Genomic DNA, 25,245 nt, shown 5'->3' with positions numbered 1-25,245 from the left:
CCCACCAGACTGCGGCCTGGTGCCCGGGACGCGGTGTTCGTCCTCGAGACAGGCAGGCGCTGGCCTCTGAGCCTGCCCGGGGCCAACTCCCCTCGTATTCTCCGGGGCAAGACCACGCGCCAGCACTAACCAGCCTGCGTCTCCTGCGCGGAGGGCGAATGCACCCTGGCAGGCGATAAAATGCTCCCCCAGCACCCGATCCGTGACATCCATGGGCCCCTCAAATGAACACGGCTATACGCACACCCTCTCCTTACAGATTAGATCCGCATTAAAGATGCAACTTTTGTTTTCATTGTATTTTATTCCAAAAGAAAGGCAGCTCCCCTTGGCTAGCGAGGCAGGCTGTCCTGGAGGGGAACCCCCTTCCCCTGCCCCAGAGCCTCACAGGCTCCCTGCTGGTGCTCAGACAGGCACGTTCTCACACACTCGTGCACACACGCATGCAAGCACACCCGTGTGAACACCCACACTTGCTCATGTGCATGTGTGTGCACTTTTTAAAACGCGGGCACATTTGCAGCCAGGGCAGCTAGAGGCCTGTCGCTCTGACGGCTGAGCACAAACGTTCCTCAGAGTCACTGCACGGATATGTGCTGCTTCCAAACGGAAAAACACTGCACCTGCCTCCCTCATGTCACCTTTAAAGGGTGACAGGTCAGAGGCCAGGGAGGTGGCCTCAAACGGGAGCGAATCAAGCCAGGATGGGAGTGAAGGGCGCACATCCTGGCTGCTGGCGTGGGGTGGGGAGGGCATCAGAGATTTCACATTTCAGAAGGACCGCAGTGACACCTTGGGGTGTGCTCACTTGTATAGAGGAAGCATCCCTTTCCGGAAACAATGTAGAGGGAATCGACCCAAGGCCACGGGAGTGGTTACTTCTCTGCCTCCTGCAGTTCCCTCTGCGTGGCTTGGAGGAGGCGCTGAAGCTTCCAGAACACGTCGGGGGCCGCTCTTGGCGGGCTGCCGGCGGTGCCCCGAGGGTCTGCACATTCCTGCACCGCGTCCCGCAGCTGCAGCTGCAGCTGGACCGGGACGGCAGAGGTCCTGAGGCTGGAGGAGAACCAGTGGCGGAATATCTTGTCACAGATGACCTGAGGGACAGGGGACAGAGGGCTAGTTCAGGGCTGCGAGCCAGCCCTGGAGGCTCCCCCGGCCCAAATGGACCGTGGCTCCTCCCCCACTCACCCCCTCGCCCCCCCTTCCTGGAGGCAGCCATCTTCGTGCCTTCCCATCAGGAACTTGAACCACACAGCCCGGGGAACAAGGTCCCACCCCCAGCCTCAGCAGGTGCAGAAGGGTCCCAGTCATCCAGTTCACTTCCAAAGACCAAAGGGAGCAGAAAGTCCTGGGCAGCAAGTGCTGCGTAAGGAGTAGCCCCTCAGCTGTGTGGCCACATCGCTGAGGCTGGGCTTGCTCATGCATTCGTTGGTCATCATAACAAGCAACGACCCTCGGGTTGTTCTGAGGATCCAGTGACATGTGGTGAGAAGTAGTGAACAAACATGATAGACTCAGATAATACTTTAAATTCTCCAGTTTTATGCTGGCGCACTTAGGAGTGTATTTTTATGAGTAAATACACGAGCGTCTGGAATTGAGTTTGGTCGGGAGTGAACCAGGAGTTAATGTGGTCCTTTGTTGCACCCTGTCACCCAGCTAACGGGCACCACTCGCTGCATGATCCAGCCTTCCTTTTGCTGGCCTGAGAGCGACCCTTCCCACTTATGAAATGCCCATGTGTCAGTACATCTATCTCTGAAATTTAAAAAAATTCTATTCCTTTGCTCTGTCAATCAGGGCAGGGATATATATATGTGTGTATATATACACATAGAGAGAGAGTGAAATTGTAAGTTAGAAAAGCAATACTTTAGGAGGAAATGGGGAGACGAATAATGGGCCCTGCTGGACACTCCCTCCATTAGACCCCCACGGGGTCATTCAGCCACCAACACCATGGGACAGACAAGACAAATGACCACCCTGCCTCCCGATGTCCCTGTCCCCACGAGCGCATCAAGCCCAGGTGGGTGGAAAGGTGGCCTGGGCCACAGCATGGTGGGCAGCAGCAGCCAGAGATGACCCTGTCCCCCAGCCCACGCGGTGATGGCACTCACCTGCAGGTTGCTGTTGACTCTTTCTGCTCCACACCTGTGGATGTGCAGGTCACACTTGGAAAAACAGTCAAAGAAATTGCAGTCTTCGTCCCCCGTGCAATTCTGCTCGAGAATTTCCCTCATTTTGGGCTCAAAAAATGCCATATCCACATCGATGGCCACCACCTGTAACCAACCAGCACATGGCCATAAGAAGGACATCCGGGGACCAGCACATGGCCATCACGGGATGCCCGGGGACCGGCACATGGATGTCACGGGACGCCTGGGGGCTGGCATGTGGCCATCACGGGGACACCCAGATACCAGCGTATGGCCGTCACGGGACGCCCGGGGACCAGCACATGGCCGTCAGAAGGACGCCTGGGGGCTGGAGTGTAGCTGTCACAGGGATGCCTGGGACCAGCGCATGGCAGTCACAAGGACACCTGGGGGCTGGCATGTGGCCATCACGGGGACACCCAGATACCAGCGTATGGCCGTCACGGGACGCCCGGGGACCAGCACATGGCCGTCAGAAGGACGCCTGGGGGCTGGAGTATAGCTGTCACAGGGATGCCTGGGACCAGCGTATGGCCGTCACCGGACGCCCGGGGACCAGCACGTGGCCATCACGGGAACGCCTGGGGCTGGAGTGTGGCCCTCACAGGGACGCCTGGAGGCCATCGCATGGTGGTCACAAGGACGTCTGGGGGCTGGTGCATGGCCTCACGGGGATGCCCAGGGACCAGCACAGAGGGAGCAGGTGAACCTCTACTCTGTCTTAAGGCACCTGCAGATTGTGGGATCACAGAACTCTGCCTGCCAGAAGGAGGGGCCCCGGCCACGCTTGGGGCAGCAGGCTTCACTCACACTAGGGCCTGGCAGAGACCATACTGCAAGGTTTTCACTCCAGAAAGCGCTTTTGCCATCACTCCTGAAAGTCTGGGGTCTGGAACCATGACTACAAGTATCGCTTCTCAACTTTAAACATTTTTTCAGCTTTAAAAGTAGAATCTCTGAAATGTCTTAAAAATAAATGAATTCCCCCCGTTGCTTTGTCATGTTGGTCTCTGACCTTCAAGGGTCAGAATGATCAAAGCCGTGAGATACAGATAATTTATCTCCGTGAATGTAAGCTACAGAAGAAAACTGCCTTCAAGAGGCAGGTCCGTGGGTGTGCGGGTGAACACGAGGGCAGGACCTATGGTGGCTATTTATGGCACATGTGTGACCTTCGCCAACCGGCTTTTCTACTGACTGGTCGGATGGGAACGTGGCTGGGAAAGGCAGCGTCAAGGCTCTTCAATAAGGTTTGATGCATATGGCCCCTGATCCAACAGCATCAAACACAAAATGCCACTGTCAGCATGAGAACATGATTGACCCCCTGGAATTTCAGATTTATCTTCCTGGCTTCAAACCAAACAGGCTTCAAAACCAGAAAAAGGAATAACATCTATATTATGCAGATTTTCCTCCACAACCTGAGTAGAAAAAAAAAAAAAGCTGATCTCAAACTTGATAAAACCTAGAGTCTGCCCAAATCATGCAGCTCATAGCTTCAAGGTGTTACAAAAAGCTTTTGGAAGATTTGATGAATTTGATGGAGTCTGTGACATTTCACAAGCCTTCACAGGTCACCCTCCAAATATCAGCCCTTCCTCCTGCCTTTGGTAGCATCTCAAAAAAGATGCATTTGTTGGGGTTCATGTCCTCCTCACCTTGGTGGTGTTGGGAGCTATGCTCCCCAGTTTGGGTTTTTGTTTTTCACTCCGGAATGATGCCAACAGGCAGTAAACTTTCTTGGGGATTATTCAGTCAGACACAAGAGGAAAAATAATTTTTTTCAAAATATATGGAGAATAATGAAAATAAAAACAGAAAACTCTTCCCTATTTAAGAGCTTTGCCTAATTACTAATTCAGGCACAGCACATAGAAATTATAATTTTAATCAATTTTTCCCATCTCATTATTTCATTGTTTACCTAGTTAATACACTAAAAATATAGTAGGCTATGCTCACAAATCTATTGTCTTTGTAAGTTATTATGGGACCTCCATGGTCTCTCCTCTTTCTGTACTTTATGGCAATCTCCCCAGCTTCCCCCCGGGCCCCTACTTGTGATTTCAGCTCCTTACAACTTCTTTCTCCCATCTCTGATTGCTCCCTTCTTATCTCCCAGGGAGAGCCAGATTTGTTTTTTAATTTTTAGTGTATAGTGTAGAATGGATTGCAGCTATTGTGAGCATAACACGATGCACCTAAAATAAGAACAGCAACCAAACCAACAGAGAAAGCCGAATAAGGTTTCTTAAACAGAATCGGGAGAATCGTAACATCCTTCCTGCATGGAACGACTTAACTTCATCAAACTCCCTCCTGGCATCAGACTAGAAAGGGTTGAGAATTATGTCATTCTCCACTGCAAAGTGTGGCTCTGGGTAGGAAACATATCTGTTTGAAAGGAGCATTTGCAGGCAATGGTTTGGGGACACAAAGCAATGGTGTTTCCCAGCTGTTCCTTCGCAACCACTGGATAAATTCTCAGGATCTGTATGCGGGGACCCAGAGAAAGTGAATGACTGTGTGCCAGTCACCACGGCCCACCACTAGAGTGTCAGACCCAGTGCTGGGGTTGGGGGCGGAGGGGAGGCAGGGAATTCGCATTTCTAACAAGTTCTCTGGTCTCAGAGAACCAGAGAACCCTGCTGGGTCGCATTTAAAGTTGTAAAATCATAGGTAAAGTTAACTTCTTGAGACTTAGCATGTAAGGAGGTCAATAATGCCAGGGTTAGCCAAGAAGGACCCTCTGTCCTTCTTCCTCTTTCTCCCCCGAGCAAGAGCTCAGGCAGAGGTAAGGGTCTGTGCACCCCAGCAGAGTCCACAGGGCACAGTGTGGGGCCGGGTTGAAAGTGTAGCCGTTATTTCATTGAACAAATATTTCCTGCCTATGTGAACAAGATCCTGGAAGGCACAACTCTGGTGCAGTGCACAAGCCAGCAACATGCCATGCTGCCCTTTCCCCCAGGGAAGACCCGTCAGCCCTGCCTCCTTTCTGCAGCCTTTGCTGGAACCTAGCCCAGACAGCCCCTCAGTTCCCTCAACTGTTACTGCCCCTGTTGAGTTCCACTCGCTGACCCTCCAGAACACTTGCTGGATGAATAAATGGGTGTCAGATGAGAACGGGCCCCATAACTGCCAAAGCCAATGGCTGTGAGTGGACACTCGATGCCTCTTTTCCCAGGGCCTTGGGGTGTCTGCGTTCCCAGGATTTCTCTGAGAAAGAGAACGGTGGTCCTTCATGTCCACTACATAAGCCTTCTGCCCATGAACTAGGGAAGCCTTGGCTGGGATCTCAACTCCAAAAATACGCTGTGAGAGTCCTGGGCTGCCCCTCCCCTTCACCACCCACACCATGTCTAGAGGTCTCACGGAGCCCAGGGAATTGCAGACGGAGCTGAGCTCTCCCAGAGCTCACCACCCAGAGTGCAGACCCTCCAGGAGCCTCCCAGACCCTTCTGGAACCTCTCAGCTCTTTCCCTTCTACAGTTTGAGCCACGCCCATCTTATCAATCCCTCTGGGGCAGCCGGGGACAGGGCATTAGGACAAAGCGGTTTGGGCAAGTCGCCATGATGCTCTTCCCAGTGACAAAGGCTTGGTTGGAAAAGTGGTTTACATGGGGGCAAATTTTGTTTCTCGATTTCAGGCTGTTGCCGGAAGGCACGCCCATGCCACCTGCCACAGAAGCAGCCCTCGGCTGGCAGCGGGAGCACCCTCCTGTGCTCCTTTCTGTTTCTCACCGGGGCGAAGAGTGCTGTTTGGCCATGAGGCAGCACCCTCAGCGGCCAGCCCTCCGGTGTGGTTCCATTGTTGGCCTGGCCATTCACCGGCCGGCACAGAAAAATGTACAAGCTAAATGACTGCAGCTTCGGGGGGAAGGGGGCCTGGGACACAGCCCCCTCCCCATGTCCACCCCACCCCACACCTACTTCTTCTGAAGTGCTCCCTGCACTTGACCCTGCACAGGGCAAGGACGCATCAATGCGACACACGGGTTTAGCCAGTTGGGGGGAAGCGAGAGGGGGTAGCCTCCTCGTCAAACACTGAAGTCCCTCCTGCCGCTGTTTCTCCAGCACGTTTAATTCCACGAACGCCTGCACCGCCCAGAGCAGGGGACGGACTTCACCCGCCGCTGCAGGTGCGGAGCCAGGTGCTCTCACCTGGGCAGGGTTTTCCCTCGTAGAAGATGCCAAAACTCTGCTTGTCCCTCTGGAATCCTACGCACGGAAGGGAAACCAGCTAGGACCTCTCCAGGAAGAAAGGACCAGAAAAAGTCCTGCAGTATCGCAGAGCACGGGCGCTCTGAAAGCAGCAGCCCTCAACCGGCCACTGTACGGAAGCCCCCAAAGGCCACCTTTCCTTGTCATCCTTCGTGCCTCCTCCTGTCCTGAAGGTGGTTTTCTGACTCAGCAAGAACTTGCTTCCGAATTAGCCTAAGATGCAGCTGAGCTGCTTTGGAGAAGCCAGAGCGCCATTAGGAAGGACACACCTTCCCCTGCTGGGCCCTCCACCCCCGACCAGGCGCCTTACCTCCTAATTCCCGCTCCTGGTTGGGGCGGGGTTGGGGTGGGGGCGCAAGGTGCACGCGCGTTCTTCAAACTCTCTCATCAACACCCAGAAAGGAGGTGGTATGGCAGGTCTGGGTTGTCCAGGCTAGAAGGTTCTGGAGGGTTCAGTGTTCCCCCATGATTTCAGAAACCTCTCCTGGCTTCTCCGTCCCCCACATGGCACGCACGCCCTCCCCAAGCCACTCACCGTGAAGTCACTCCTGATGGCGAAGTTCTCGGGCTTGACGTCGCAGAGGTGGAGGCGGTGGGAGAAGTCGTCATCAAAGTGCCTCACCAGGTCCAGAAAGCTGAGCGCCATGTCGCTGATGGCCTTGGCCTGGTGCCGGCCGCCCCGAGGGGCGCCCGCGGCCCCGTGCAGGGGGAAGAGGGTCCTGTGGCGGGGGCTGCCCGCGGCCAGGTACTCCACCGCGTAGAAGTGGCCGCAGGAGCCCAGCAGGGGCGGCGCGTGCCGGCTCAGGTCCTGCAGCAGGCTGAGCATGACGAACTCCCCCTGCTGCACCAGGGCCCACAGGCTGGCCAGCCGGCCCCGCCCGCGCCCGCCGCGCCCCCCGGGCCACAGCGGCCCCAGGCTGCCGTTGGGCAGCTCCAGGCCCAGCGCGCTCCTGACCTCGCCGGCCACCAGCAGCAGCAGCTCGGCCTCCGGGAAGTCCTGGCCGCCGTCGGCCGCGTCCTCGGCCAGGCTGAGCGGCTCGAAGCTGGAGAAGGCCTCCTCCTTGGACTTGAGGATGACGGGCCGGCCGCGCCAGTCCGCCTGCAGCACCTTCTTGCCCCGCTCGTAGTACAGGCAGCGCCGGTAGCGCAGCGTCCCGGCCACACACAGGTCCTCACAGAGGTCCCCCACCAGCGCCCCGCCCTCGAACTCCTGGCACTGGAAGGAAGGGGACACGCGATCACAGGGCGGGAGGGGCCGGGCCGTCCCTGCAGGCCAGCCCCGCACTCGGGACGCTCCCAGTCAGCCGCTGAGAGAGACCGCTCGCGCTACTTGGGTAGGTGAGTAAGGAAGCCAAGGGGTTAAAGTCTCTCGAATCTATCACCTGATTCAAGGAGGCCCAGGCCTGGAGAGTCAGGACAGCAGAGGCGAGAAGCGCCCCCCACCCCATCCAGCCCCGTGATGCTGGGAAAGCCTTGCGCCCGCGGGCTCTCAGTTCCCTCAACTGTCCTTCCCGCCCGGCCACGAGGTCGGGCCGCCCCGGGGAGCTTTGCACCCCACCATCCAGGAATGGCGGAGTCAGAGCCCCGAAGGTGGGGCCAGGGCCATCGACCCCTCCCTCCTGCGGGCCTGGTCCCCCAGCCTGCTGCTTCCACACCCTGCAGTGCGGCCCCGGCTCTGGAAGGAGTACAGAGGTGCGGAGGGGAAGCCGCCCCGGGAAACAGGAGACAGCAGGGGCCTCGTGGGTGGAGGCGTCAGCGGGCCGGAGAGGACACAGGAGCTGCACGGGGTGCGTTCTAGAAGTGCAGGGCGCGCTCTGTTCCTGGCGGCGGTGCAGGGGGCCAGGGGCCCTCAGACGGGCGTTTCTCCAAAACTTGAGCAGCTTGGGGTGGGTTCCATGCTGGGGACCCGGTGACCCCCCAGCACATTACAAACACCGCCGAGAAGACGGTCCCGCGGGCCCAGGTGTGGTCCCGCTGGACCAGGTAGGCGGGGGAGGACGGAGCTGAGTGCGATGAAGGACTGGTGCTCTGCTCCTTTCCTTTCCGTTCCTTTTCTTTTTTTTTATCTTTCAGGAAACCGACGGCCCTAGCCCCACTCCTGCGAGGAGCTGAGCAGATGCTCTAAGGCCACCCGCTCCCCCCCATGTGCGTCCCCCTCCACATGGGCACATGCAGGCCTCCCCTCCCCTAACTTCCACAGCGCCTTAAACGAGGGGGTCGCCCAGTCCTCATCAGGTGATGAGACAAGGGCAGGACCGACACGTCGTCTTCCGCACTCTGTCTCGTGCCCACAGGGTGCCCAGGGTGCTCAGAGCCACGAGCTGCAGCTACTGAGCCGCACGGTGCAGACAGTGTGGACGTGGCCGGGAGCCACACGGCGCGGACCCTGGCCTGGCTGTGCCGCGACATCCTGAGCGGCTGCCCCGCTGCCCTGAACCTCCGCTCCCTTCCCTGCATCACACTGTCTGCCTCCCTTGCTCGGTTTCGGGCAGGCTGAGTGGGAGAGAGGCTGTGGAGGCCATTAATGTATTCAAGTGCGAGGCATCACGAGATGCCCTCGAATGGCGGCCGGGTCCATAGTTCCTGAGACTGAGGTCGCCCACGCTCTCGGCGTTGTACTATAAGCGGCTCAAAGTCAGACAATGTTCTCCCAATGCCTGGATGTGGACAATTCCAACATGCAAAAAGCTCTGAAAACTACAACCTTTTCATGACTCTCTGAGCCTCACGTGGAATCAAAACCCAACCGAACAGTCTGCAGGGCCTCGACCTGGTGTGAGTTCGCGTACACCGCGCTGCAGAATTATTAATTTGTTTGGTTACTGGTTTTGCCTCATATGCAAAATATAAGGTATATGCTCCATGTTAGCCTTCCGATGCTCCAAAAAGTGTGAATTTGAAAACATATGCCTGGCCCAAAAGTATTAGGAAAAGGATTGGGGACTTCATAAATACTCTAGTTTAATTGTTCAAAGCACACATTACCAAAATGCTTATTAGAAAGAAATATTCCGGGGCACCTGGGTGGCTCAGCTGTTTAAGCGTCCGACTTTGGCTCAGGTCATGATGTCTCTGTTTATGAGTTCAAGCCCCGCTTCGGGCTCTCTGCTGACAGCTCAGAGCCTGGAACCTGCTTCAGATCCTGTGTCTCCCTCTCTCTCTGTGCTGCTCCCCCTCTCATACTCTCTCTCTCTCTCTCTCAAAAATAAATAAACTTTAAAAGTTTTTTTTAAATAAAGAAATATTCCCAGTTCTTAAAAGAAGTAAGTGAATCTTCGGGATCGTTTCAAGCAGTAGCAGGAGAAGAGCCTGGAAGACCCAGGCCACACCATGTGACCTGACCCCGCGGCTTTCTGCTGAAGGAGTCTCCTGGGAGCTATTTCTCCCCTTGTGGCCTTTCCATCTCGGTGTGTCATACTGGGTGGTGGGTGTGTCACACTTGCCAAGCCCCGGCGGCCTGGGCCTGGTGGTGAATCTGCCCCAGGGCCTGAGTACCACCTGCTGCTGGGGCTGCCTTTCTGTTTTTGGAAAACAGACATCTGTAAGGAAGCTGTGTTAATAAACACCCACACAACTGTTCCAAACACACTCCATGCTCAAACACACTCCACGCTATGCTCATCTTTAATGTATTTAACGTAACACAGTGTTGGCAAAATGCCATCCTTCTAACTCCAAGGTTTGGGGTCAAGAACTGAGTATTGAAAGCACAGGACCCGTTGAGTCACTCACTGTCTGCTTAGAATTGCTTCCATGTCACCCCTTGTAAGAAAGCGGCATGAATGGGGCTTCCCTGAGACCTTTCGGTATCCTCGCAGGGGGGCAGTGGGGATGAAAGGGTTAAGCGGTCTAGCCAACCAGGACTGGAAAGGCTGTGAATGATGGAAATAATGTGCGGCACTCATTTTACTTGTAGTTTCTCTCCTACTCTATCTGGAGTTTACAGTCTCACATTTCTTCAGTAAATCTGATCAGAGAATAAAAACTTCTTTTGATTTTCTCATAAAGCCCTCAAATTCCTCTTTAGGTTTAGGTATGACATCCAAAATTATTTGATTAAATTCTGTAACACTTTTAGAGCGTTGTCACATTTATAACTTGATCAAAAGCGCTCTTGTATGAAGTACAGCACAGATCAAGAAAAGCAGGTGACGGAACCGGTCTGGCGGGAGGAAGGTCCTGAGCTGATAGAAGGGAGAATCGCTGCATGGTGCGTGGGGTGCAGGGAGGGCATCAGCTGCGATGGCCCAGGGCTTTACTTTCATCCGGAACTGCTCCTGGCCAGGAGACACACCTGTGGGCCAGGAGGACCCCCCATTCCTCGAGACTGGGAATGGCGCCAGGCAAGGACTTGCTGCTTTCAGCCACTTCCAGCCACCTTCAAATCAACAATGCCACTCTCTCTCCCAGCTTAACCCAGCCGTCAGTGAGCTCAGCCACTATCCGCTACAGGTACCAGGCTCAGGAGTTCACAGAACAGTGGTGGCTGCCTTCCAAACTCATAAAGGACAGCAGCGTGTGACCTGTGCAGGATAGGTACAGTCAGCCGTGGCTCCGAGCAGACTGGGTTTGTCTCCCAGCTCGCCATCACCAACCCCCCTCCACCCCCCACCCTGACTAGTTTCCAGGTCTGTAGCATGGGATGCTGATACGGTGTCATAGGAGACCTGTGAAGGTCAACCAAGGTCACAGGTGAGAGGACCTGGTCATCTCAGTGAATGTTACTTCCCGCCCACCCTTCCGCCCGGATGGTGGGGAGTGGGGAGGCTTCTTAGAGAGCGCCTCCTGAGCTCAGTGTCCAAAGCAGGTGTGCAGGGCAGACCTGGAGACAGAGGCAAGCACCTGTGTGTGATAGAGGGAGGTGGCCTCGGACGGAAAATGCCATGTCTCTGCCTGACAAAAATGCTTCTGGGCTGCAAGTGCCAGACTGACCTTCCCAGGGAGACAGCCCACCAGCCCCTGGGGCTCCTCACCTCTGTCCCCGCCCCCAGCCCTCCACGCACCACACTCACCTGCACTGTCCTCTCCCCCAGCGGCCCCCACAGCACAGTGTCCTCTACAAAACTACCCTGTGGAGATGACATGGAGTTCAAATCAAACGAAAGCCTCTACAATTTTGCCCTTACAAATTTGGACGGCAATTCCAAACAGAAGTTATGAGGCATTTTGAACAACGGAATAATCATCGAATTGGGCATAGAGCCTATCGGTTTTGGAGGGAAATATTGGGGAACATTACTTTGGGCTGTTTTCTTTTCTTTTTTATTTTTAATGTTTTATTTATTTCTGAGAGAGACAGCGTGAGCAGGGGAGGGTCAGAGAGAGAGGGAGACACAGAATCTGAAGCAGGCTCCAGGCTCTGAGCTGTCAGCACAGAGCCTGATGCGGGGCTCAAACCCACGAACTGTGAGATCATGACCTGAGCCAAAGTCAGACACTTAACCGACTGAGCCACCCAGGCACCCCTGGGCTGTTTTCTGAGCTTAGCACACTGAGGTGTAAGTGTACATCCTGCGTGGCTGACAGCCTGTGGGGAGGTGGTGTCGGGCATCTCAGAGGCCAGGGAGTGGAACGGGGTGGCCAGAATCCCAGAGGGCCCGGCCAGCCGCCATTGGTGAGGTCTCAGGTTTATGCCCTAACTTCCGGTGCGCCAGTCACCTGGTTCATCCTAGAGAGAGTTTGCATTAGAGCAGGGTACACACGGCGTGGTTATTACAGAGCTGATCTTCCCCATCAGCCCTCATGAGGATGTACATTAGCCATTTCAGCTCCTACTCTCTTATGCAGCATGTGCAATTCCTCCACGTGGCTATGCTGGTTACCAGGGTTGGAGTGAGTCTTCAGGATCTTTTTTCACATCTGAGCCTCCTAAACACAGAGAAAGAACTAATCTAGCACTTAAAAAATAATGAACTTAGCGAGGTGTCTGGGTGGCTCAGTCGATTGAGCTTCCAACTCTTGGTTTCAGCTCGGGTCATGATCTCAGGGTTCATGGGTTTGAACCCTATGTTGGGCTCTTCGCTGACAGTGTGGAGCCTGCTTGGGATTCTCTCTCCCCCCTCTCTCTCTCTGCCTCTCCTCCGCTCTCTCTCGTTCTTTCAAAAACAAACCTTAAAAAAATAAACAAGATATAAAAAAACAGTGAACTTAAAGTACAAACTGCAAGTTTACAAGCTAAATAAAAATTGCCATTATGTTAGAGACAATAGTGACATTACTTTACGTGTCATGTGTCTTACTGAAGTAGCTATTTTTTAGCTCCACAAAAGCAGTTTATTCACTTTAACTCAATTTTAAAAATCACTTTTCTCTGCACACGAGGGGGTGCTGCCAGCATAAAGACAGGTACAACCCTGTGCTCAAATGAGTACACATACAAAATCCACAGGTATCGCATTTAAAAAAAGTAATAAAGTCTCCTTGCAGCTGACTGGCATTTGGTGATTATTTGAGCTCGCAGTGGGTTGGCGTTTCTAGACTACATGCACGCGTACAGACGCACGCTGTGGAATTCCCAGGTCTGGTGGGAAGCATCTCAGAGGCTGTTGATTAGAATCTCTTCAGCATCTCTCATGGTTCTCAGGCAAAAACAAAACCTGTCTGCTCTGGTCTGGGAAGCTGTTGACAGGGTCCCGGAGGTCATGCCTAAGGGCTGGGCTTTCTTTTGTGTGTCTGTTCTTGTTTTTAAGGAGCACTAAGTCCCCATGGGTTGAGCAACATACCCCATGATAGAATTCCTCCCCTGAGCAGTTATCTGTCCATTGCAAAATCTCAGAGCACTTAGCCAGTCCACTATCCAACCCTTCTTGGCCCCTGGGTATGCCCTAGAAGATACACATCACAAACATGGCCAAAGCACTTGGGAAAATAGAATCCTTCCCTCCTATAAAATCTTTCTGGATGCCATAGTCCCACTGGGGCCATAGGTTTCTTTCACAGCAAAGAAAGATAAGCCTGCCCTGTGAAAAAGCAATCTCTACTGTAGGCAACAGAATTAAATAGCATCAAGACCTAAAGAGCCAACAGGGATTTAGCTTTCTAAACCACAGAGCCTGTGGGAATATTTTTGAGATGCTTTGACAATGATATGCTACGGAAGGGTAAGAGTATGCAGTTGTCGTTTAGGGTTTTCATTACTGGGGAAGCCACCTATTGCCCCGGAGTCTTGGCTACCAAAGTGCACAGGGTCACGCACGGGCTCCATGACACACTCGGTGCACGAATCAGGATACTTTACCTCTGTGGGGCGTGGTCTGGCCATCTCTGAACTGAGGATGGTAAGAGCCCATACCTCCGGGGGTTGTGCAGGGGCATCTCTCTGCGGCTGTGCGAAGGCCTCTACCCGCAGAACCGGGGCTCCAGGCTTGTCAGTAACCAGACACCGTGTAAGGCTCGCCAGCCCGGGGTGGCCCCTGACACAGCTCGCTGGAAAAGAAGGGCTCTAGAAACCTCGCGGACAGGCTAAAGAGGGCTTACGATGTCTTGATTATGAGATGTGCTGAAAAGCCGCGGCCCGGAGGAGCGCGGCAGTCTGACTCAAAAAATGCAAAGCTGGAAGACTGACGGCTCAACTGCTTGGAACAATTCCCACTGGCTCTTCCAGCGGCCCCTCGTCCAGGGCCCCCTCGGCAGGCGGGGTACCGCTCGGGGGGCGCCAACAGCCCCGACTCCCAGCCCCTCGAGCTTTGCGCCTTGTCTAAAGACTGCCTCGCGGGCCAGCCATGGCAGGCGGCGGGCATTCACCATCTCCGCCAGGGAGGGAGAGGGCTCCCTGCGGCTCCCCCTGGGCTTCGTATTCAGAGGGAAAGCTAATGAGGGTCTGGAGAGCAGTCAGAAACATAGCAGCCAGTTTTCTTATGAAGGACAAAAGCCAGGCAGGATGAATTGAAAGTGCCTGGGAGCCTAGAGACAGAGGGTCAATTCAGCTGGAGTCCCAGGGAGGCCGCAGCGCCAGCCTCCGCGCAGCGGCCAGGGCCCAGCGGAGTGGGGTGCGGAGCCCCGCTGTGCCGCGCCAGCCCTGTACGAGTTCAGAGTGTCCTGGGGGACGGTGAGCCGGGTGCTGAGTGGGGCTAACAGGAGCACATCCAGAATGGAGAAGGTAGCAGGGCTGGGCAGGGAGAGGAGAGAAGGCCAAGCCCGGAGCACGTGTAAGACATAATGGCCTTGAGCAGGGCGGCCGGATGACGCTCCCCAAAAACTCAGTTCACTGAGACAACGTCAGATGAACTTCAGGGAGACAGACAGAGGCGGTATTTCGATCCGTTCTTTCGGCAAGAGGCAGGATGAGAAGCTTCAGGAACAGAGTCAGTCTCTTCAGCTTCATGTCAGACTAAAGTGACCCCAGATGGCTGCCATTGGAGATATATTGGCAGAGCCTCTAACCAGAATTGGTTTTGATTTATGGGCTGGAATGCTGGGAAAGTTATGATTAGCAATTACCTAAATTATATTAGGCCATATAATTTCCATTAGTCCTTTTTCCACTTAACCAAAGATAAATAAATGAAAATAGCATTTTTATTTTAGTGTAAAAGATTATGGTATTATTCTTTTATTGTATTATTTTTGTAAATAGCTCTTGCATCCTGGCTACTCTATTTTCCTTCATTAAAAGTAGTCAGTTTCCCTAAAAACAGAGGGGCTGCAGAGGGGGAAGCCTTTGTAAGTGAAAGGGATTTTCCTTTTTTCTTTAAATTTTTTTTTTTAATGTTTTATTTATTTCTAGGAGAGAGAGAGAGAGAGAGAGAGCGTGAGCAGGGGAGGGTCAGAGAGAGAGGGAGTCACAGACTCTGAAACAGGCTCCAGGCTCTGAGCTGGCAGTCAGCACAGAGCCCGACGCGGGGCTCGAACCCACAAACCGCGAGATCATGACCTACGCGGAAGTCGGACGCCTAACTGACTAAGCCACCCAGGCGCCCCTGTGAAAGGGATTTTCATATAGGCTGAGAAAGTCGATGAGTTGTTACAAGTTAAAGAAAACTTGACAGAACTTCAGTGTCAGGGTCCATCCATGACTGATGATGGATGGGTGACTGGTAGACGGGATGCAGGGAATCCGTGGTGAGGGTCTTACGTGCATTATGCTGAGTTCATGATGACACATGTCAGAGTCAATTAGAATACGATTTCTTTTAGTTTGTATGTTTCACTCACTTCTTTAACTTTCCCAGTCTCACTTAAAAAAATTTTTTTATAAATCTTTAGGCTCTGAAGTTTTGAAAACCTACACTCTCAAAACACCCAGTCATCTGTAAGCAATCGGTCTGTAAACTTCCCATGTGTCTTTTTCTTTTTTTGAAGATTTCTTAGAAAATAGATAATTTTTCATAGCAGATGCTTCGATGGGCACTGTTTTAGGAAGCGAACAATCGCTTAAGAAACCAACGGGACAGAAGCTGCCGCTGTCTTCACCTTTTTGGCTTTCCCTTCGGGGATTCCTACCTTTAATCGAGTCTCCTAAAGCGCATACTCTTCCCGGCCAAACCGAGAGACTGGGGAGCACCCAACGTTTGGAATCGGCGAAAGGAGCATCTGGGACCCAGGGCGCAAGGCAGCCTGCAACGGAGGCCGTGCCTCCGACCGCCCGGCCCGGCTGGGACCCCTCAGGCCCACCCCCTGCGGAGGAGCCTGCGGTCTCGACCCCGCGACCCGGGTCTTCGGGGGTGCGCTCGCCTGAGCGCGCTCCGCCTGGGGCCCCATAAGCCGCGCGGCGGAGAGAGCCGAGGCTCAGGGGCGCGGGGCGACGGGGGCTGCCGGCCGCCTGCACGGGGCTGGGCGGGAGCCACCGAGCAGCCGCCGGGCAGCAACCAGACCCGAGGAGCTGAGGCGTGGCCCCCGCCAGCGCCCCGAGCCCGGTGGCACCACCCCGCACCGGGCGGCGAGGGGCGGCCGGGCGGCTCGGAGCCGACCTGCAAACTCTCGGAGCGCGGGCTCCGGGGCGGCAGCTGGGCAGGAAGACTGTCTTGGGACAAAGGGCCAATTTTGGCGAAATGGGGAGAGACACCTCCGCGCGCCCGCAGGGGACTCGGGGCAGAGAGACCGGGGTCCGCCAGCCTCGGGCGCTGCACGCCGGGTGCCGGGAACCCCACCCCGCCCACCGTGGGTGCCGCGGCCGCGCCCCAGGGCCCGGCTCCGGGTGCCCCACCCCGTGCCCCACCCCGTGCCCCGGGGAGCGCGGCGCGGGACCTACTAGCGCGGCCAGGATGCGCCGGCTCTTCTCGTCGGTGCAGCGCTCGGAGAGGACGCCCGGGTGCGCGCGGAGCAGCAGCGCGGCCGCCAGCACGCAGCCCGCGGTCCACGCAGCGCAGGCCAGCAGCGCGCCGCGCCCGCAGCGCCCCCACCGCCCGCGCCCGCCGCGCGCCATGACCCGCCGCCCGCGCCCCGCGCCCTGCCCGCGGCTCCGCGGCCCGGCGCGGCTCGGCGGGGGAGAGGCAGGGCGAGGGGAGGGGGGGGCCGGCCGCGCGGCCCCTCCTGGGGGTGGCGGAGGGGGGAGTGTCCGCCCGCCGGGGCCGCCGGGCGAAGGGGGCGTGCGTCCGCCGCTCCGGGGTCCGCGCGCTGCCCGCCCCGCTCCGCCCGCCGCGCGCACCCCGCCACCTTTTCCCCTTTTTTTTTTTTTTTGCACATTTTTTTTTCCTGAGACCAGTTCCCCTGTTAAACAGAATCCGCAGAAACCGCGTGGATTCGAACTCAACCCCCCCCCCCCGCCACTCCCGCTCAGGCTCCTGGTTCCTCCGTGAACACATGTTTAATTCAGAGAAGATCTGCCCTCTTCTCCTGGCGGCTGCTCGGTGCCCGCACCCCGTCCTGTTACAGAACTCGACCCCCCCCCCGTCCCTGCTCGCTCCGCGCTGCAGCTCTGCCCCCCACCCCCACTCCGCATCCACCCTCTGCTCGATTCCTCTCCGCTCAGAATCTGCCCCAACTTGGGTTCCCTCCGGCCCCTCCCGGGGTGAGAGCCCTCCTGGGGCCTGGGGCCTTCGGGGCGTCTCGGCGACCCCCGCCCCCCGCCTCCCCCCCAGGAGCCTCCTACGCCCCACCGCCGTGACCCAGGACGACAGAAAACGAGAGTCCTTTCCGGGCACAAAGAGCGCCACGCTCTTTAAACGTTTCCGCTTACCCCTCGGCCAGGAGAGCCTGTCGCCGAATGTGTCTAAATCGTATTTATACGTGTTTGTAGCGCCACCTGGGGGGGCAGGCTTCCGCGTTCGGACCCCAGTCGTGGGGTAACACGGGGGGCGCGCTGGCCCGCCCTCTCCGCCCCTCCCTGCGCCGCTGCCGCTCCTTCGTAAAAGCCTTTCTCCCCCAAGGAGAGAGGCCCGGGGGGGGGGGGTCCCAGGAGGTGTTCGGTCACAGCTGAAGGCCCCTCAAGGGTGCCCCGCCCCAGCGACTCTTGCTGTCACCTTAAAAGCTCGTGCCCCGCGTTTTCGGTGCCAGGTCAGGGCAGGTGGCTCTCCTGCCTGCTCTGTGCCTGAATGTGCGTTCCTGACGGTAGGAAGCACCGGAGCTACTCCAGCCCTGATAAGCCCGCTGTGATTATCCCTGGGGAACTGGCTTCTTAGCCTCGCCTCCTCTGCAACTCACCCATTAACCTTCATGGCTCCATGGCAGAAGTTTCTAGAAAGTTGTGAAACATAAAATCAACAAATATCACCAAAGGAGCACTTTAGGATCAGGGCAAATATTCCCTAATGCAACAGACACTGGGGTCTGGGGACCCCTTGGTCCCCCGATGCCCCGGGCTCCTGCCGTACGAGCGTATGCCCGTCCCTGCCCTCCTCCGCAGGGCACACCGGACAGAAGCAGGCTGCGAGTGTTCTGCGAAGCTGGCTGCATCAGAACTTGGTTGTCTCATTTCAAAAGAGTTGTGGAGCCCAGAAGGCTCCCCAGAATATTGCTTCCAAATCCCGACTTGATGGTGTAAAGTTGATTCCTTTTCTCACGAATTTGGGGCTGGGGGCAGCAACAGGAAGAAGGATGAGGTAAAGGCACGTGCACACTTAGCCTTTACAACATGTGAGTAAAAACCACAGACGGGAAGCAGAACTTGCGATCGAAGTTAACAACATTAGGATCTGCAAGGCAGCTTTTACTTCTCTGTAAGTTTTTTAAAATGTCAGTCACACTTCTTTTGGCATTTTTAAAGAAAAAAAAAACCCACAGGAACAAAATTATAACCCCACAATAGAGAGATCCTTTAAATATTCAGCACTGTTTTAACACAGAAGTTACCGTACTCCCTAGACCAAAATAAAATCCTCAGAATACAGGACTTGGGCAGGCTCACATATGGCTGGGCAGTTTGCGCACTGCACAAAGCCAAGGAGAGGTGGATGGGGCTGAAGTCCACCGGAGCTCAGCTCACCGTACCCTTTCCCCAGAGGGTCCCATGGAGGGGGCTTCTTGAGTTACCTCTTTGAAAGGGGCTTTTTTGGGTAGTCACATGAAGGTGCTTATAGGCCAGCTGGGCCCTTCATACCAGAGAGATTCCCCTAGAGCTGCAAACAACAAACAAACAAATAATGGATTGAACAACAGAATGTGAAGCTTTGGCTTCATGAACAAAGAAAAGCAAGTGAGGTCTCCTCTCCCGGGAGCCCTGCCTGCCTCGCACGCTGCTCCCATCAGCCCGGGCTCTGCAAGTATGCTGCGTGGTTCAGGATGACTGGCAGCCTGCGGCAGCGGCCGGGCCAGGGTCTGCAGGTCACGAGTTCGGGGACAGGCAGAGCTGGGGAGGGGCTTGGCCCAGTGCCTGCTTCCCATCAGGCTGATCTGAATAGGCTTTGACTCCTTAAGAAAATGGTATGAAACCCAGCTCCCTTAACCACACTATGAAAACCAGCTCTAATATTAGAAATGGCCACGCACAGTGATCCCTCTGGTCTTGCTGCATTCGTGCAGAAATCCACAGGGTACTTTTCCTCCGCCTTGAAGGAGACGGCTATTGCGCTCTGCATACCAGCCAGACGAAAGTCCGCAAGCAGGTGAAAGGCGCCTGTGTTCCAGAGTCCAGGACCCACGCTCCGAACCCAGGCCTCCGGCACCCAGCACAGCAGAGTGGAGGAAACACTATGTGATCAGGGGTCGCTTGCTTTATCAAGCACTTAGACTGGACTGTATTTATTCATTTATTTCTTCCATTAGACTAGAGGCTACTTGAGGGTAAGCACTGTGTCTTATTTTATGTTGTAATCCCAGCACCTGGTTATTATTATTGCTCCTGAAGTCTGGTGCCTGATGTAAGGGAGCATCTGCTGAAGAAATGAGCGGAATATGCAATTCTAGTGTTTCCTCTGAAAGGGCAGAAAACGTTGAGCACCCTGTGGAATTTTTCTTGGGAAAGTGTTTTTCACACATAAATATTTCTTTCTGATTTCTTGAGGCTAAATTGAGCAATCCAGACACATCACAGGGTGAGGAATATGTTTGAACATATCCTTTGGGCTCTGAACTCCTCTGTTGACAGTTGAAGTTGTCACTGAGAAAGGAGTATGAACATTTTCCTTGTAGGTCATTACTGGAAAAAAAAGGTAAAATTCTATAGTTTTCTGACTCTGATTATACTAGATAAATAGGCTTATGAGTGCATGATTCTACTACTTTCCACACACATTGAGATTATAAAAGTATTTTTCTTCCTAAAAGGACTTGGATGACAGCAACTATGTCTGTTTTTATATAGTACTTGATACGTTCACACACGTTAGCTCGTACGATTCTCTGAGTGACCCGGGAGGGTGGATTGAGTGAATGCCACTATTTAGTACTTCATAGAAAAGGGCATGACCTGTTTTATTGGGTCTGTTAGTGGCAGTGACAGTGCTACTGCTTCTGGGTGTGATCTAATTCCTGTTTTGATGCTGGAATAGCCCACTCTAGATGTGAGAGTGTAAAATGTTCTATACATGTCACAATCGTTTGTTGAAGTATCCTGCCACAGGCCAAGAATGTTTCAAACATTTGTTGTCTTTACCAGTTATCATTGGAACATGATTTTAACTCATGCTTTCCTCCGTTCTGTCTCTGTTTCCCATCTCAGCAGTAGCTGCCATATTTGCCCGATGGTGAGATACACAAAAGGGGAGGCCATCTTTCAGAAGGGGCCATGTTTCTGGGCACTTGTTACGGGGTTATGAGGTAAGGGAGGGGAAGCCCCAAGAAACTAAGGGATAGTCCAACTTCTCACCACAAACTGCAAGTTCATGACTTGAGCCGAAATCAAGAATCTGATGCTTAACTGACTGAGCCACCCAGGTGCCCTGAGATCAGCCGTACTTCTAAAATACATGTTTTGCTTGGAGAGGAAGAAGATGCTATTGGGCCAGTCTGAGTGGGAGATCAGGGGTAGGGCTCTCTGGGAATCCTTGACAACCAGCAGCCAGCATTCCGGGATGTGAACAGACAGAGGTTAGGATGGTAAGAGAAAGCACGGCTTCCTTTGCAATCTTGCCGAGAGCCCTCAGATCATATAGTTTATAAAGCTCACTACCCGTTTTACCTTAACTTAAGAGAATCAAGCATCCTTGAAGGGTCGGGCAAAGCTGAGGCATCAGGATGTCCCTTACAACACACGTTAGAACAGCAACAAGTTGGAAGTGACCCCATTGTGTATCGTAGGGATTGGCTAGGAAACCTCCATCGCGCATACGTGGAAAATGTATCATGTCATCAGAAACTGGGCCAGGAAGTCCGTGTTGACAGAAGAGGTGTCACAGAAGGTGTCATTTTCCCCTCCCTTGTTATCACACTTCCCATGTTTCCTTGGGGAATCACACCCTCTCCCACTCAGTCTCTAGGGTTGGTCTCCATTGACAGGGATGGGCTTGAGACAAAGCTGCTAAGAAAAGTAGCTCCTTCCGCACCCAGAGGGGTGAAGCCCCAACGGGCCACTGAGGGCCAAGGGGACTCCATTATTGTTGGATCTGGCAGAGAAGAAAGGGCTTCTTTCCCCTGAGATGGCCAAGGTCTGCATATGCACACATCAGGGACAACTGCAGGGAGAATATGCTAGGAAATAAGGCAGCCTTCAGGAAGGATTCCTGAGGCCTTCATTTGAGCACCTGACTCTTCAGTTACCCAGTGCATAAATTCCCTTTGTGGCTCAACCAGTTTGGGTTACGTTTCTGTCATTTACAATGGAAAGATTCTCAACCAATACAGACACTCATGATATAACACTGAGAGAAGACTCGGGTTTTAAAACATTTTGTCCCATTTTTAATGCATGCCGTATATTTTTGCATGTAGACAAAAGCATATGGAATGAGACATCAAATTGTTTACACTGTTGTCTCCAGATGTAGGAGGGACAGGTGATTATTTTTTTATTTTTATTGTCAAGTTTTTAACTTGATTTAAGATAGCCATGTATTTTTTGTGTAGTAAAAAAAAAAGCATTATTGTTTAAAGAGAGGAATCACTGGAGGAGAAGCAAACATCAGAGTTCTGGAATCCATAGCTTCTGATCTCATCAGCTGCTGTGATGCTGGGTGTCTAAGAGTTGCAGCCGTGGGCCACCCTGAACCACTTTGTGAGTGCTATTTCTTCATCTTCTGTGGCTTCCCAACCATGCTAATTTTTCTATAATACTGCTTAACATGGTAGGAGTTCATTTTCACCATCCATCCATCCACTCATCCATGTATCCATCCATCCATCTCCCACCCATCCATCTTTCCATCCATCCATCCATCCATCCATCCATCCATCCATCCATCCATTCTCCATCCACCCACCCATCCATCCATCTATCCATGCATGCATGCATCCATACATCCATCCTATAAGCACCACTACCTGGGTGTCAAAGATGTTGAATTAAAAGTAACAGGGTGTCAGCCCTCCTTTGGTGGGAACAGATGCTCTATAACATGGGATTCTCTGCAGAAGGAAATGCTGTATCTCCACTCCTCTCTGTGCCTTCCTGCCACCCAGGTCCCCCAAGGGAACTGGCCAGAAGACAGGTCTGCATCTGTTGTTGCCATACCTATGCTGATCCCAGGATCACCTGCTAGGTGTTGCACTCCAAGCTTCCTCAAGGACCTTGAAAGGACTTGACTGTGAGCCATGGTGATGGAGGGGCTGCTGGCCAAGCCACGGGATTATATCACTTTTTTCTCTCTTTCATCTTTGTCATTTTCCAGGGGCAAGAGGAAATATCTCATCATCTGCCCAGAAACAGTGACAATGGCTCTTGCCCCTCTTGATTCTTGCCCATCTAGGAAACATAATTTCCTCCATTCTAATGGCAGGCAGCCTCCTAGATCACACACCCTGCACACCACATGTTCTCAGATTGCTGCTTTATAGTCAGCATCCTTATTTCTTAACAGATTTATTGAAGCATAATTTACTTACCATAAAGTTTCCTCAGTTACAGGTATATAATTCAATGATTTTTGCTAAATTTACAGTCGTGCAACCATCACCGCATCCAGTTTGGAGCGTATCTGTCACCCTGGAAAGATCGCTCTTGCCTGTCTACATTCACGGCCTGTTTCCATCCCCAGCCCCAGGTGATCACTAATCTGCCCCATAGATTTCTTTTTCTAAATATTTCATATAAATAGAATCATATAAGAGGTGTCTTTCCCACCCAGCTTCTTTCACTTAATTCAGTGTTTCTGAAGTTCATCTATGTTGTAAACATATTAGTCCCTCATTCCCTTTCTGTTACTGGACAGCATCCCACTCTCTGGACCTGCCTCATACTGTTTATCTGTTCATCCGCTGATGGACATCTGGGTGGTTTCCACCTTTTGGCTCTTGTGAATAGTACTGTTTTGAACATGTATGTACATGTCCTTATATGGACATATGTTTTCATTTTACTCAAATGCCTGAGAATGGAATTGGTGGGTCTCATGATAAATTTATATTTACTGTAAGAAACTGCCAAATGGTTTTTGAAAGTGGTGGTGCCATTTTACATTCCCGTCAACAATGCACAAGGATTCTAGCTTGTCCATGTCCTCGCCAACACTTGTTACGTTGGTAAGGGCCATTGCAGTGGATGTAAAGTGGCCTTTCATTGTGATTTTGAGGTTGATTAGGCATTCACCCAATCAAGAATCTTTATTTTTATTTTCAATGACCGGAAGTGGGCGATGATATATGTAACCTTCACTATCCTGTAAGTAGGTCCTTTACTGATAGAACCACATCTTAGAACCTGGAGCCCAGGTTCTCTCTTCTTTGTGGCACTGACTGGTTGGAGGTTGTGGAAAGAGCCTGCATGAGCAAGGGAACCATGGCTTGTCATGTCAGTGGAGCTGAAGCCCGAGAAAGTGGAGCACTGTGTCCTCTGTAGTTGCTACGGGAATTCAGTTCCACAGAACACACATGAGCAGTCTTGTTCGTTGGTCTTAGAACACCAGCGATATTGGTTAAGGTCAGTGGATTGAGACACTACAGGCACTTGGCATTATTTCCTGTACCATTTTGCATGTGATACATCCAGAAGCACTCACTGCAGTCTCTGCTGTGCGATTTTGCCGATGGCTTTGTTGTTTATTAAGATCGACCAGAAGTCTTTGCACAGAATGAATCACTGTGTTCCCTACAGGGCTCGCCTGGGTTTATGAGTCTCTGGGGTTTCCTAACCACCTACAGTCGCGCCACATTGTTTAGGACAAACTTTAGGAAATTTCTAACCCTTTTTGGCCTCTCTTCTCATATTTTCACTTCAACTCAAGACGCAGCTGCTGGTTGGGATGTCCCTCCGGGGCAGGGGGAGGGATGGGAATGGCCCCACGGATGCCGTCCCTCTCCGCCCCGCCCCGCACCTTTTTCCAGCCGAAGCTTTGCACACAGTGCCGTCCTCGTGTGAGCGCCTGTGAAGGATCCGCATCGAGGCCACTCTGTTCACACGGAAGCACCTCCAGGAAAAATGTATCGAGCTCTTTGGCAGAGAGGCTCTTACACCAGGGTCCTTAAGAAAGGGGGACATTCCGGAATTTATTTCCCTTTTGGCAAATGACATGCAACTCTTCGCCCAGAGCGAGCCTGAAATAGTCTGCAGCTCTAACTGCTTGCCTAATTAAGTGGGTCTTTTTCACCACGGATGAAAGGAGAAGGCTCTCAGCTCGACTCTCTGATGGGCCCAGCTTGTTAAAATCAGAGAAGCTGACGGGCTGTGGTAACTTTACCAAATCAATGCCCTGAAAACACTGGTAATCTTGAATTAGATTCTGTTACCAAAGGTCACTAAATGTCACCACAGGAGAAGTCTTGGTGTCGAAGCACCCCAATTTCCCCTCACCCCCATTCACCTTGGCTCTCCACGTGCTGCCGAAAGACAGCACTGGCTTGCACATCATTACACAGAGGGAGCCCTGCTGTCTGAGCGCTGCTCCCCAGAAAACATCTCACGGCCTTTCCTAGTCTAGGATCGGATGCTCCTCTGGGAGCCTTGAATCCACCACTGACATCACAATCCACCGAGTAACCCCCTAGTCCAGAAACCCAGGGCGATCCTTGGCCCCACCCCCTCTCACACCCAACACTGGAATTTTTTTTTTTAACTAGACAAATTAAAAAAATTTTTTAAATGTTTTATTTATTTTTTGAGAGAGAGATAGAGACAGCATGAGCAGGGGAGGGTCAGAGAGAGAGTGAGACACAGAATCTGAAGCAACCTTCAGGCTCTGAGGTGTCAGCACAGAGCCCTATGCGGGGCTTAAACCCAGGAACCGTGAGATCATGACCTGAGCTGAAGTCAGATGCTTAACCGACTGAGCCACCCAGGCGCCCACCCTAGACAACTTTTCAGAACAGCTTTGGGTTCACAGCAAAAATGAGAGAAAGGTACAGAGACAACCCAGGCATGCACAGCCTCGCTCATGATCAATATCCCCCCACCCCC

At 53.2% G+C, this 25,245-nt stretch overlaps 1 protein-coding gene across 1 annotated transcript; it reads right to left on the bottom strand.

Annotated features, from left to right (window-relative positions):
• Window positions 1-271: 271 nt before the first annotated feature.
• DIPK1C (divergent protein kinase domain 1C) lies at window positions 272-16,749 on the bottom strand. The gene is made up of 4 exons (XM_039236385.1): window positions 16,576-16,749; window positions 6,922-7,602; window positions 2,121-2,285; window positions 272-1,094 (listed from the first exon to the last, which is right to left on the bottom strand). Exons 1-4 carry the CDS (start codon window positions 16,747-16,749, stop codon window positions 876-878), a joined length of 1,239 nt encoding a protein of 412 aa, XP_039092316.1. The 3' UTR covers window positions 272-875.
• Between the last annotated feature and the right edge of the window lie 8,496 nt (window positions 16,750-25,245).

Source organism: Hyaena hyaena, unplaced genomic scaffold, assembly GCF_003009895.1.
Source record: "Hyaena hyaena isolate Hyena2069 unplaced genomic scaffold, ASM300989v1 scaffold_110, whole genome shotgun sequence".
In the NCBI taxonomy this organism is placed as follows: domain Eukaryota; kingdom Metazoa; phylum Chordata; class Mammalia; order Carnivora; family Hyaenidae; genus Hyaena; species Hyaena hyaena.
Note: the sequence above shows the minus strand (reverse complement) of the source record. Positions and strands in the feature narration are given on the sequence as shown.